Here is a 15,085-nt window from a genome sequence, read left to right on the forward strand (position 1 = left end):
TAGTAGTGACACTGAACTGCGACAAACTCAACGCGGGCTCTACCTTAGATTCACCGCTAGATGTCACCAAAGAGCCATGTAGACTGCAGACACGCCCACATAAACAGTGCAGCTTGTTTGATTCATAACTCTTTTAAGAACTCCGAAATTACCTAGCCAGAAGTAATGACTAAAAAATAGGATTTTTCATAGTTAGTGCGTCTATTTCCCCGTGTAAGCAGAATAGTGTTTCCCCGTACATTTAGAAATTTGAAATTTTACATCAGGCATCACACTAGCCAGCTGTGCGGTGCACGAAGACCCATCGGCCTGATCGGTGATCGGCTGCGCCTCCTGGTGAACTGCAGTCCCCGGCAACGCGCAGGTTTCAGCGCCTCTTAACGGATTCAGCGGTAGCGGCGATTATTCCTGGATTACAGAGAAACCAGTTACCGCGGGGCTGGAGCTGTGTCCTTGTTGTAAAAGTTTGGTGCAAGTTTACCGCTGAATGAGTCGACAGCTGAAGCTTGGCAGACTTTCCAGCCTGTGGTTATGGAATAGAGGAGCGCAGAGGGGCCAGGCGTTAGGCCTGCGGATATCTAACGTTAGCTAGCTGAGCTAGCTGATGTGAAGCGGTCTGTCCTTGTTTGGGTCGCCGTGCTAACTAGCTAGGTGCTATTTTTGTTAGCATAATAGATAGCCAGCCAGGGCTGCTAGCTTGTTTTGATGCGGATATATTGAGGGAACCTGGCGGGGTCCACCACAATTACACGTTTCCTGAACTTTCTAGAAGTTTTAATTTAATCTTCTAAGCTGACGTTGTATATTAAGGAAGCTAGGTGAGCTAAGTCTTTGTCCTACAGAGTTGAGATTTTAATTTGCTTGGTGTTAAATTAATCAGATTTTTTTTTTTACAAGGGATTGCATGTTGATGGTCAAATATCAGTTAGGCGCAGTCCAGACCACACAGTCTCTCTTCCCCTCTACGGGACTTGAGTTAACATCTTTTTCGGTCCTTCACAACCCGTCCCACCGACCACAGTCTCCTATCTTCGGCCGGCATCAGTGGCTGGCCACTCGGCACTGAGTGCCCAATGGAGGAACATGACAACATGGACTATTTTTACCAGCAGGTACTGCAGAAAGATGTGACCCGCAGATTGCAGGTCGGTCAGGACCTCATTGACTACCTGAACGACCCTCAGCGCTCCCCAGACGTGGAGCAGGACAAACCCCGACTGGATAAGACCATAGACGAGCTAACGGGATGGGTGAACTCCAGCAATTTCAAGGTGAGAGATCTTGGCCAGTCATCCCGTTAGGGTATCACAGTATCACTGCAGCAGCCATCCGCTCGGCCTGTTCATGAATTATTCTCCACCAGTTTATCCAGTGGACGGGAAGAGAGGGGGCGATGGATTTTGTGTTATTTGCCCAGAGGTTGGTTCCAATACGAAGAACTTCAGCTGTAGGGTTTTTTAAATGATCTGTCAACCCAGTGCTGAGATTTGCCTTAAAACTGGGTTAATTAAACTAGCTGCCCTTTTTCTTATCCATTCTCAACCAAGTCAAAAGTAACAAATTTGCGTTTTTCATACAGCACACCTTCTTACCAAATATACAAAAAGCTGGAGGCTGTGAGTTTCATTTTGACAAACAGCAGTCAATTCCTGAGCTCTAAAAGGCAGCCATTTTTGAATTTCATCCCAGTGAGAGAGTGTGACATTTACAAGGCATTCCTGTGGTTTGTTGGGGTTTATATTGTTGTTTTGGCTGAGAGCGTGTCTGTATTAAGGGGACCTATTGTCAGGATTGTAGACTACTGGAGGACTGGATGGGGATGGGGGAGGGGTTAGAAGACTCATTGTTGTGACCTATGCTTTTTCTCCATCTCTCCCCTCTCTCTCTTTCTCTTTTTCTCACTAACTCTCGCACATACAGACACACACTCTCAATCCCCCGTTTTGTCTTTTCTCAGTTTCTCTGTTTATTGTCACCCCTTTCATGCTGTGTGTGTGTTATGGCCTTGTCTGCAGAAATGCTGGAATGTGACATTTTTGCCAAGATATCACACCAGTCCAGAGAGCAAGTCAAAACAGTTTGAAATCTCTTTTCAAGGCATGCTGAAATTTGACTCCCGAGTCTTTTTTTTTTTACTGATTAACAATGTCTGTTCTGATATGCAGGACTCAGCAAGACTGTAAAAGTGTGGAAATTGTGCGTTCTGCCTAACAAAAGCCTCCTCAGCCCCTTGAAAAAGAACATCTTTTTTTTTAACCACCTCCTCAGCTAATGGTAGAAAATGCTTATTTGACTTGGTTGATATTTTGCTTCTAGAATCGTTTAAGCACTACTTTGTAAAGTGATTTCCATTCTGTTTTCATTGTCTAGACTAATTGTGTGGTGGAAAACTTATACACAGGAGCCTGCATGTATGAGTGTATGCCTCAATTATATATCATTATATAACCTCCGCATCAATGAGAAAGCCAAAACCTTGCAAAGTTGTAGATGCTGATAGAAATTGGAAAAAGGTCATTTTAAGGAGTGCTGATTAAAGTTTAGATGTAAAAGAGTTTTCCTAACACTCTTTGTTATGGCTTTTTCTGATGCTAGAATCAGTTGACTTACATCTGCAAAAGTTATGACCAGAATCAGAACATGTTTAAAGTGACTACCTGCAGATATGGGTCTGCCTCCATGCATTTCATCCCTAGCTGTGACAAGCTAACATTTCCCTTTGTTCAGATTTGCTTTTTTATGTGGATGACACATACAGTAACTTGAGCTCAGATCAGTGTCTGGCAGTGATGAGCGAGTGAGTCGTGATCCCCGGAGGCCTTCGCACAGCAGGCTTTTAGCGATGCTGATTGGTTCCCCGTTGGGCAAAAAGAAGTAGGGGTTAGCATTAAGCAAGATGCTGTGTCAGCACAGAGAGAGGGAAGAGAGGAGAGGTGATACAGAGTTGACAAGAGAAAGAGAGTGAAGGAGGTGTTAAAGGCGAGAATGGAGAACTTGTGTGACAAATTGGGTAGGTGGGTGGAAAACACAGGTCGTAACTCATAAATAAAAATTGTGTTCAGATAAGGTGACTGTCGTATTCAAGTTCCTCTTTTACGAATGGATAAAAGACACTATTCCTTCTGTCCTCTTGGCCGTCTTCCTCTTTACTTCCCTTTTGTGCCCTTGACTGGGTCTGTTGTTTTGTTAATGAGTCAGTTTCACACTCTTACTGCCTTCGTCCTGTGCACTGTGATCAGCAGATTCACCTCATTCTCTCTGTTCTCATAACATCACAGAGGCCTCAGCGCTGGGTTGAGACACACAAACGAAGGGCATTAATATTGCATGCTGCTTTTATGGGCAGCAGGGCCAGATGACTGGACACTGACTGGACTGAGTGAGGGTAGATACTGCGGCTGGATTGTCCTACCCAGATGCCCTGATCTTTGCTCCGATCTCTGGCATTTTGTTGAAACAAAGATAAAGTTTCGAACCCACAAAATTATTTTGGCATGAGATGAGATGGTGCACTCAGACCTTGATACAATATGTATTACAATGCAGGCTTTAGGATACAATACACACACAGAGACAACACTCTAAGGTTATTTAAATGGATTACACCACAGTATCAGTGGATTCATAGTTTCATTTTAAACAATGACAATATTTTATTTTAGCTTGTAGTTCCTACAGACTCAACTCTTCCTGCAGGTGCTCCATAGAAAAAAAAAGCGTTCCAGTGAAGAGAATTGATCGCAGCTTTTAGTGGGAAGCAGCTGCAGCAACTGGTGAGCTATAGTCATCAAAGATAGGTTAGCTCAGACAATGATCTTAAATTTAGACGTTTTTTTCATACTTTATTATGAGTAGACTAGTAGTTGAAAGAAGCGCCTCATGTCACTAAATTAAGTAAAACCACAATTTGGTTCATGCCTAGCAACTGCACAGTGGCCACAAAGGTGACAGTGAGTATAGATTTAGCAGCACAGCTTGAGCATGGATTTAAACTTTTATAGACCTCTATTCACAGACTATTAAGCCATGACTCAGCCCTTTTAAGATCCTGATGTCTCTGATCTTAGACCACATGATGATCAAAATCGCTGTCAGCTAATTTTGTGGTGATTGATTAATGGATTAATGTTCTAATTTAGAGTTGCAACAATTAGTCCATTTACAGAAAGCAACTGCTTTGATAATTGGATGATCAGTTTAGTCATTAATTTTAAGTAAAAATGTTGATTATTTTTGGTTTTATTACTCAAATATGAAAATGATAGTAAGTTAAGTATCTTTGGAGTGTTGGTCAGACCAATCAAGATACGCTAATATGTGACCTTGGTCTGTGGGAAATTATTAAAGGCATCTCTCACTGTTTTCTGGTATTTTGTAGACAAAATGTTGAATAGATGAATAAAAAAAAATGGACAGATTGATCAATAATGAAAATAACTGTGAATTGCAGCCCTAGTGTAATTGTTTCAATACCAGCCTCCACTTTTGCACATTTTGCTGTGTGATTTCAGAGCCCTGGACCTTGTTTTTCTGTCCAAAACTCACTTTAAGCCTCACTAGAATCCAGAGTAAACCCTGTACATGGTATGCGAATTAGCAGGCTAAGCCACCATACGGAGCAACCTGAGTCTTCACAAAGAACCATTCATACAGGGGCTAAATATTTACTGTATTTTTTTTTTTCTCCAACATACCCCAGCCGTCCTGGTGTTTTGAAGCTTGCAGTCTAGAGATGAAATAGTGTGTTGTGGATTAATATTTGTGCGTGTGTGTGTGTGTCTCAGTGTTATCCTTGTTAGACACAGCTTTTTCCACTCACCTGATGGTTTTAGTACTTTCTGTGATACCTAAGTGGCCTTTTGATATTACCCCTTCTTCCCTCCTCACCCACTGGCCAGAAGGTCTGTGGAGCAGGAGGGAACCTCCACGTCCCCCTCCTGTTCATTTTCTCCTCTCCAAGGTGGATAATAAGCACAGCCCCTTCCATTGCTTGCCCTCTGTCTCCTCCTCTCTGTTTCTCTCCATATGAAGATGCCATATGGTTGTGGGCGCCAAGCTTGTTGGGGTGCTGGGTGACGGAGGGGGGGGGGGGGGGGCCTGAGGGCTGTTTCCTTCCTGTACTGTTTCTTTTTCTCCTGCCCTCCCCGCTCCTGCTCATCATATTGACCCAGTGCTCATGTTTCTTCTCCAGGTGATTTTTTTTTGTTTTCTGTGGTGTTACTTGGCCTTCATCCCTGTTATCCCCCCACCACCGGCATTCTTCCCCCACCACCTGGCTCCGCTCTTCCTTTGACTAAAATAGGGAAAAACTGCAGTCTGACTCCCTACTCTGAGCTGGACAGAGGAGTCTGGAGAATAATGTTTTAATGGATTTTCTTTTTGGACTGTTCAGTTTTACCTCAGCGTTGCCAAAACAAGCATTCCAGGAGCACAGCGCAGTGTGGGATGTGATCCTAATCAGAAACACAGTGGAAAACTCAACTTTACCACTAGAGAAAAAAAATCCAGTCTACCTCCCCCCTACGACTCATATCACCAGCCAGTTTTTAATGCCTGAGCAAAATCAGGCCAGTGGGGGAAAAGACTGACGGGAAAGGGGATTGTCATGGTCTACTATAACAAACATGACATTGTGAATGTGTGACATATACCTTAACATGTTCTTACCACATTTTATTCTACAGGTGACTCAAGTCCTCATGTTAATACAGAATTCCTTTGATTTTTTGTTGTAGATAGTATAAAGAGGTCCCAACAACATTCCATGATCGAGTACCACAGCTTTTGACTTAACCTCTGAGACAGTACCGCATTAGCTGTGGAATAGGACTTTTTTCCCTGACTTTTAACTACAGTATCACCTCTTTATCCATACAGACATATTTTTAGCCTCAGACAAGCACCATACTCAAGAGCATTTGTGTGATGAAATGATTTCAACTCAGATGCTCACTTACTAGGTCTTTTTGAGCTTTGAACTTCATGTCAGCGTTAAATGTAAAAGGCAGTACACTGGCAGAGGGGTCACATGGTGGAAAGAAAATATAAACAAAGAGCACTTGAACCATGCGCTAAGTTTAGTGATTTCCACCTCAGTATTTTTTTTCTGTTTTCATTTTTTCCCCTTGTGACTGAAGTGGCTCAGTACAAATTATTTCCTGTTTGTATTTTATTTCTGTTGTGAGCTGAACTATAATAGCCTGCACAGTATTTGTGTCAACGTCTCACACCACACGATTTGTCCAGATATCACAGTTAGAGGGACTGAAACAGATTTCGCCTTAAAAGGGAGGCAAAGTTGCTGATACTGCAGTTGATGTGTGAGCAGACTGTGAAAGTGGTAGAAATGTACACGGTTTGTTGATGTGAAATGAAAAAAATAATTCCTGTAAAATGTCTGAATCTGCACATTAATTTTTGTGTCTCTGTTTCTGTCTCACTCTGTTTTGTAGGTGGCACTGATGGGGATAGACATCTGCAGTGCGTTTGTGGACCGCATGGGAGAGAGGTTCAAAGGATACCTGGGCACAAGTGAGATTTCTGACCTATCCCTACCTCCAGATTTCCTTTCAGTTTCACTCTATTTACGGTGAAACCCATTCCTGAAAAGTTTGTGTATGGTTTTTAAACCGAGCCTGCACACAAAACAAATTGGGTGTTTTTCTTGCTTTTGGAATGCTGAAATAAAAACAACTTTATCATACAAACAAATACTTTTTACATTTTGTCATAGTTTTCTCTGCCATGAAATAGACCTGTACAAACCCGCAACTGTACAAACCAGTTTTCAGCTATTCTATGGTCAACACACGCTTATTGTTGTTATTCACTTTGTCATTCTTTGCAAAAAGGGATTATAAGGATCTCTTTCTTTGTTCAGTTCATCAGGCTCAGAAGTTAATGTCTTTAGCAAAGTGCTCCCTCCATTATCTTAAGCACTGAGTGCCAATCGAGGATGAGTTTGCCCTCTTGGCTTTAGTAGTTTCCGAATTAAAAAACATGTAATTGTTGAAGCTCACAACAGTTTACCTCATTGTACTCTGCTTCACTTCTTCATACTACGTTAAGTGTGATGTTTTGTGTATTGTTGTTTTGGCCCCTGTCCTACCATTTTGTCTCTCACTTCCACTTTGTGGTTCCTCTGAGACAGACCAGCAGCTTTAAAGCCTGGCACCACCCCTCCTCTCTATTATACATCCTTTAGTCTCTGTATTTAGGCTCTGAATTGTCTGCCACGCTGTAGCTCAGCCAATTACACCACAGAGCCACACCTCGCATTCATATGACCTCATAGACTGAATCTTGTGTCAGATTTCATACTCTGTGAGTGTGTGTGTGTGTGTTCTGTCAGTGCCAGCCCCTGTGTGTGTGCCCCGCTTAAGGTGTCACCAGCTGTCTTTGTCAGCCAGACTGGGTCTTGTCACCAACAAACACACTCAACCCTGCAGTGCAGCTCTTGGATGATCGGACCTGTCACACTGTGCAGAGTCTGCCACCACACACACAGTTCACAGCCTAGGACGATGCCCTAGCCGAGCTGTGTGTATCAGTGTGTCTTATGGAAGTGTGTGTTTCAGACTGATGGTAAAAACATCTCCCTTAGCCACCGCTGGCTCTGGAATCTCCCTCCCTCCATCTGACTTCCATCTCTCCTTTCCTGTGCTCTCTCTCCTTCTCCCTGCACCCACCCTCCTCCCACACACACACTCTCACACTCTCACACTCAAACACACACACACACTGAGGAGAGGAAGATGAGATCATAGAGACTGAGAGATTGTATTGATCTGCTGAACTGAGTCATTGTACAGGGCTGCTGCCATTACACTGTATGTGTTTGCGTGTGCACAGGAATTGACCCGGTGCTGTTGGCCATCTTGCCCAGTAGCTTCCAGATGTGAAATGGAAATTGGATTGATGCATACAGATCATACAAGGCTGCAGTGTGTCAGATAAAAAGAAGTGATGTGATTGGCCCAGCAGTTGTGTGGTTTCCCAGTAAAAGGAGTCAACAACTTGCCACGTACAAGAAAAGTGTGTGTGTGTATGTTTACTACAGCAGATGACGTTGTGTGCAACAATGCCCCCCCTGTCATTTTTTCTGTTTGAGGGTATTGTCTTTGTTGCCTAGGCAACCAGCTGTTATGGTAACATAGTGTACGCACGCGCACGCACACACATAACACACAGGGAAAGGACAGATGACATCACTCTGTCAGAACCCAGCTGATGTTTTAGATTAGGAATGTGGATAGGAGTGTGTGTGTGTGCGTGTATTTGTGTTTATCTGTGTGTGAGCGTCTAAGGGAGGTTTTGAGTTTTATATAACTCAAAGTTTTAGCTTCTCCATCTGATAGTGAAACAGAGAGAGGTTCACCAGACATGGCACTTAAATGTGGTTAGCAGCTGCTGAATAAGGCAAGCCATTTAAATCATTGCCTGTTGTGAGTTCTGGACTTTACGAGTTAAAGGACAAGACTGGAAATAATCTGGATTTTTGTCACCATCACCAAATCTCATGAAATCACCAAAAGCAATGATGTGTTAATCTTTCTCTGAACACTTTCTGACTTTTCCTACCCTGTCTGTGGCTCTCAGTCAGACGCGTGTTGGTTTCTACTGAGGTGTAAATCTTTAAAAAATGTGGCACAAATATATAATTAAAAAAAAAAGCTAGATAGTTTTCCATCAAAAGCAAACTTTACTAACACAAAGAAATAGCCCGTTTGTTGGGGACTCTTTTCAGCTGTGAATTTGACACAGCAGTGATTATTTGTTGACCCTACTTTTTGTAGCACCCACAAATTCCAGGCCTTTAGATAAATATCTGTCAAGAACCTGTTCATCTGACATTAAAACTGAAACTACACTGTGTTACACCTCCATTCCTCATTTCATAGTGGACTACAGTCACCATCTGAATAGTTGCCAAAATGCTCATAGTTCACTTAAATGTCAGCATTAAAGGCTCTTATTTTTTATTCTTTACTGTGTGCGTCACTACGTTACATAGGCCTCACTGCTGGGTCGGTTGTGTGTTAAAGTGGAACTGACATGAGAGCATTTGATGATCTTGACACTATTTTAATCACGGTCCATTTCTCATTTCCTGTCCTCTCCTTCCCGTCATCCTGTCAGAGCCCCAGTGTTGATGGTTGCGTTGCTGAAGCTTTTACATTACTTCTCTCTCTCACACCCTTAGACTGCACTAATGATGAACATTTATCTTTAAATATCTATGTGTTTTTAAACACTCTCCACTTGGGGGCAGTCTTTATTGTATTTGCCATTTAAATCTGTTTTTTAAGATTCAGATTGATGTGTGGCCTCATTTCTCCTGTACTTGAAGTAAATACTGTGCACTCAATTGCGTTTTTCATAAATATTGACTCATGATCATCCTGTCCTCTCTTTTTCTCGTTCCCCTCTTCCATCTCTCTCTTTCTGTCTGTAGTTTTGCCAGCTTTGGTGGACAGGCTGGGCGATGGGAAGGACCAGGTTAGGGAGAACAGCCAAGCTCTTATCCTTCGCTGCATGGAGCAGACCACCTCGCCCATGGTGAGAGAGAGAGACACACACACACACAAAATCTCAGGATCCTGACTAGTTAAAGACTCTTTGAGCTGTTTTGAGCGATTGACTGCATGTAACATGACAGACATCAAGTGTCACTCAAAGATCATTTAGATGTTGATCAAATACAAACACTAGTTGTTCCTTAAACCATTTTGTATACTTGTAGAAGAGCCAGTTGGCAGCAACCTATTCAGGCCAATTGTAGTAGATTCAAATGAATGATAAAGATGCAGAACAGAGACAGCAGACAAATCACAGCCACCTGCACATCAATAATAGATACTACAGCAGTCCTGTAGCCTATGTTTTGGGCTCCCTCTTCTGGATATTTAAGGAATAACACAAGCTACATCTCCATTCTACTTTGTGTTATCTACACACAGCACACATGCACATCTCCACAGATTGTAACCTTCCCCGTACTACATAATCTGCTCAAACCCCCGATGAGCTGCCCAGCAGGGACTTCTCCTGCTCGTTCTTACTGATTCTTTCTCTCCCCTATGCTTGTCATCCTCCTTTCTCCAGTATGTTTGGGAAAGGCTGCTTCCTGGTTTTAAACATAAGAACTTCCGCAGTCGAGAAGGAGTCTGCCTCTGTCTCAGTGCCACGCTCAACACGTAAGTAACTTCCCCGTCTTCGTCTGTTTCACTTCCAGGGTGAAATGTGAAAACAGTAGATTGCAGAAAGTCTTAAATTAGTAGTTAGAGCAGATTGAAAATTTAAATCTAATCAAATTTACTTAAAACCAACTCGTTGATTTTCTTGGTCATAGATTTTTTTCCCCCATGTGTTGTTACTACTACATTCCATGAGCATGCCCCAATTTGTTTGTTCAAGAAACACACACAGTCTCTGTCTCCAGGATTAATCCTCTTAACTGTTGTGTGACTTTGTAGAGGTGGCACACGTGCAACAAATGGCACCACCACTTTTGTCATGTGATGTTACAGGGTTCAAGCATATATGTCTCTATGTGTTGCTTTCAGGGAGTTTTAAAAATCTGTTTTCAGTTTACTCTGGCCTGAACTCTATCATGGTCTCATGCTCAGCTGTCAAGGTTGATGGAGGACTTGCTTTTTTTTTAAATCAGCATGAACAAATAATTGGAATGGGTCTTTATGTTCCAAAGAAAATATGCCGGTCTATTTGGAGACATTCTTTCCAGAAGCCGCAGGGGGTCTTAGATTTCTTATCTGGGAAAATAAAAGAAAGGAGTTTATGTGTCCCAGGAATAAAATTGAAATCACTCTCTTTGCACACAGGCTTTTTGGTTAAAATAGACAAAATTTTCTGCTTAGCTTATTAATTTCTCGCAGTACATCATGACTTGCAAGTGGTCAGTATAAATGTCACATTCTATGCACATTTTTCTGTCTTCAGTTCATTTCTAAATGAACGAGTTTGTTCTCATGTCCTCCCATTAGTTATAAGAGGATTTCTCCGCTTGTAGAATCCCACAGAGTCTGGGATTGCAGAGACGCTGCTGTCATAGTTAACCTGCTCTTCGCAAGCTTAAAGTGTCATTAAACGAACACACCTACAGACTAAACAGATGCTTGCTTGCTGCGTCTTGCGTGACAGCAGCTCAGCAGCAGTACAGATATGTGCAGGTTGTAGTTTACTGTATTTTTCACCTTAAGGTTAATACACACAGCAAATCTGGCCTGTTAGAGTCACAGGTCTACTTTTAGCATCTTTTTGCTAATGGAAAGTGACACCGTTGTGCTAAATGCTAAGCTGCTACCTGATAGTAAAGCTAAAGATGTTTACTGAGCGTACACGGGTATCTATTAAGCATGAGCAGACTGAGTGTGACACAGAAGTGCTCGACTTCTGGGTTTTCATGTGGTTATTTTGTTTTTACTGTGTGTAGGTCTTTCAAAAATTCACAGTCTCCCCCATGAGAATACAGGTGTTTTCCTCACTCCTGAAAATGTGAAATGGAAGCAGGCAGGACATCATTGGACATCGCATTTCATGTTTGCTTTACATTGTCATTAATAATCATCCGTCTCATTCCTTTGTCCTCTGGTGTGTCTCTTTCAGATATGGAGCTCAGCCACTGAGCCTCAGTAAAATAGTTCCTCATCTCTGCTCTCTGACTGGGGATCAGAACCCACAGGTAAGAGGCAAAGCACTGTAGAATATGATATAAAATGAACATGCCTGCGTGTGTGTGTCTGTTACTGTGTTATATGTGTGTGTTTGGATTGATTCCATTGTTACCACTCTGGAGCTAAGCCTGTGGTTTTGTTCTCAGCAGCCTGAGTGTGCTGGCAGGCATCTTAAGGCAGCTCTGTGATTATTACTGTTATTAGTGAGGAGATGGGTTGTGTAGTCCCCCCACCCAGCTTCACTGCTGAATCATGAACACCAACACCCAGCCATTAACACACACAACGGTACTAACTCTCAGTGTGTGAGTGAGAGAGAGAGGGGGATAGAGAGAGGTTGGTTTTGCCTCCTGTGGAGTTGCATCCCAAAGCTGAAATCTGCTTCCATCGTCTACCCAATGATTATCTACCCACACGCTGTCCTGACCAATCAACATCCTCAACAGGCCTGCCCACCCTCAGTTGCAGAGAATCCCTTTAACAGCATCCCACAACCCAATCACTACAGTACCCACAATATAACTAGCAAATCAGATGTCTCCCATTAGGGGGATGAGTACGGGCCCTTAAGGGTTTTATTTTTTAATATGTGTTTATGTTTGCACCCGTTAGTCTCTCTAATCCCAAGCAGTGGAGAAAGAGTGTAATCTTTATGGAATTATTATGGAAAATTGTCCATAATCTTACAGCTTTTAACACACATCCACAATGACAAGATAAATATTTAGACGCCTATTGTGCACATTATGTGAGAGTGTGAGTGCATGCATGTAATTTTATTTGTGTGTGTGCAGAGCATTTTTAAATTGGTTAATGTCTGCTGTCTGTAGGTACGTGAGGCCTCCATAACAACACTGGTGGATGTTTATCGTCACGTTGGGGAGAGGGTCAGAGCAGACGTGGGAAAGAGAGGACTGCCTGCTGCACGGTGAGTTATTTTGTCTGTGTCATTTACCGATCATCTCTGTCTATGTCAGCACAGATGGTATTTTTATTTGTGTGTGCGCTACATCAAGTGGGGATGAGCTGTGTGGAGGGTCGCTGGGTCCCGTGGCCTTGGCACTCGGTCTGTCCCAGGCCACACCATGCACCACTCTGCCCTTGACACACACAGAGGCACTTTCATCCAGAGCACAATGCTGACTGACTGTGGGAGGAGGGGTGGGAGGGGGCAGATGGGGTACAAAGGCGCTGGGTGGAGTGACAGAGTTGGGGAAAAATTGGAGAAAGTGTGTGTGTGTGTTCATGTCATCTGAAGAGGTCCATTGAGTGCTTTCGTCCTTCTTTGGTCGTCCTGGTTACATGTGCCCGGGTGAGGGTTATTCTAAGCAGTCAGTGACCCCCTCTCACCCCCTACCCCCTTCCCTCTTTCTCCCATGTGTGAGATCCAAGCGGCAGCCAGCGTTGTGAGCTGACTGTTCAGCATGAGTCTTGCGTCTGTGAATGCTGGCCGTGGCCATGTGTCATGTGTTGCGCATATTAAGCCTGTCTGTCTCCAGTGTAAACACTCTGTCTGTGTATGTGGGATTTATGCCGAACAGTGTGTATGTGTGTCTGTCTGCTTTAGGGTTTGTGTACAGGTCTGACCGACCTGTAGTTATTTAGGTCTGTAACCAATCCTTGTTCTTTCTTCAGAAATCTGTAAATAATTTAATATGAAATTCCTGCAGGGTTTTTTTTGCATGTATTGTGAGCAGCTCAGATATGTCATGCCAGTTTTATTAGTTTATTTACTGATAATGTTGGAGCACTGGTCTGAAAGCCAGGTGGAGATTGTGTGTGTCTTGAGTTTGTTTGTGTTAGTATATGGTTGCTGGGTGGAATGCAGGGCTGCTGCCAGGGTCTTGCTGACAAGATCACATATCAACTCTGTAGAGCCAGCATCAGATAATGTAGGGAAAGGGAGCGTCGTGACAGAGAAGGGGAGTGTAGAAGGCTGAGAATACGAGTTAGAAAAGCCTACAGCATTAAATCACACAGAGAATGTGTTAAATTTGTTTATATCAAAAGTTGTTTACATTGCTAATCCAAAAAATTGGGAGTAGACCTTGAGGCTGTGAGTAATGAGTATAATTACATTTTCATGCAGGTCAGGTGATTTAAGAATTTTACTTCTATCCCTGGTTTTGTCTGATGCAGTATATTAGGTATATCATTACAGAAATGAAATAGTGTAAATGAGCCAATTTGAATGTGCAGGAAAGATTTATGAGACATTTCCCACATTTAGCATTTACAGGTATGTGCAGGTTGCAATGTCTGGAGGCTACTGAATCTTAGAAACCTGGTAATAAAAGTTAATGTAATGATATGTGGTGTACGGACGAGTGTCAGTTTATTTATTATTAGGCAAAATTGTGTCAGTGGCTAAAGAGGTCGCCGACTTTTCAGACCCCAATTGGAAAATAGTTTTATTTGCAGATAAGTTCATCTGGTCAGTGTTCAACCGGCTGTATGCTGTGTTCTCACGCCCAACGATACGACCCAGCTCGTCCTGCTCTGCGTTGAATGGGGGTTTGACACCACCTGGATTTCTTTGTTTGTGTTTCTGTTGCAGATACCAGTTTTATAGATCACTGTTGTTATGGAAACGTAATCCTCATTTGACTGACTCCCTGATGTGTGGAGAGAACTAAAACTTGACTTCATAGTTGTATTTATCCAATGTGCAGAGTCTGTGTATTTCCATGGTTATGTGTCTGGAATTACTGTTGCAGTCTTTAGTCTCTGATAACAGTAACAACAACAGATTAACCTGTGACAGCAGTCTCCTGTCAGCAGGTCAAATACAGGTTGAATCTTTTACACACATTTGTTCGAAAGGGAAGTGAGATACCTGAAAGTGTGACTCATCTCCGCTGGACTCGGGGTGACCCTTTTTCAATGACAGTCGAAATGAGTCCAGCACAGCTTGAGAGTTCGGTGTAAGAGGTGCTAACATTCAAAAAGAAGAGCAGGGAGCGAATATAGTGAAGTGAGGTGAGGAGAAGAGAGGAAGTGGGGTAGAGGGGGGGGCAGCCTGGCTTTCTGTCTGCCACTAGCTGTACAGCCCCTCCCCCTCTGACGAGTGTGTATGTCTGGGAATGAGAAGGGAGGTTATGTAAAGGGTAACTGGATCTCTTTGCTGCCTGTCACACAAACTGGCCCAGCTATCTCTCTCTCACACACATACACACACACACACAAAGGCGCTGTCTGAGATTTAACCCTTTGTGTCACTATGGCGATTTCTCAGTGGGCGTGTGTGCTTAGCATACAGTACGTTTGTGCGACAGTAGGTGGTGCTTCGTTGCATGCGTGTAGCATGCTTTGGTCTCTCGCTGTTTGGCTCCTGCTCTCTCTCTCTCTTCCCTCCCCTTTCCCTCCCTCCCTCCCTCCCTACCTCTCAGAGC

General features: G+C 43.1%; 1 protein-coding gene across 21 annotated transcripts in view; it reads left to right on the forward strand.

Moving 5' to 3' along the window:
* The first annotated feature begins 320 nt into the window (after nt 1-320).
* Nucleotides 321-15,085, forward strand: part of clasp2 (cytoplasmic linker associated protein 2) — a 52,151-nt gene continuing 37,386 nt past the window's right edge. For 20 of the 21 annotated variants that reach the window (XM_041053166.1, XM_041053172.1, XM_041053173.1 and 17 more), the window contains exons 1-6: nt 321-1,271; nt 6,453-6,531; nt 9,455-9,558; nt 10,105-10,196; nt 11,626-11,701; nt 12,524-12,621. In XM_041053166.1, the coding sequence (XP_040909100.1) occupies nt 1,074-1,271; nt 6,453-6,531; nt 9,455-9,558; nt 10,105-10,196; nt 11,626-11,701; nt 12,524-12,621 (647 nt within the window). In that variant the 5' untranslated portion in view covers nt 321-1,073. The remainder of the gene's footprint in view (nt 1,272-6,452; nt 6,532-9,454; nt 9,559-10,104; nt 10,197-11,625; nt 11,702-12,523; nt 12,622-15,085) is intronic. The other variant, XM_041053167.1, reaches the window with a different exon arrangement.

This window comes from Toxotes jaculatrix, chromosome 13 (assembly GCF_017976425.1).
Source record: "Toxotes jaculatrix isolate fToxJac2 chromosome 13, fToxJac2.pri, whole genome shotgun sequence".
NCBI lineage: Eukaryota > Metazoa > Chordata > Actinopteri > Toxotidae > Toxotes > Toxotes jaculatrix.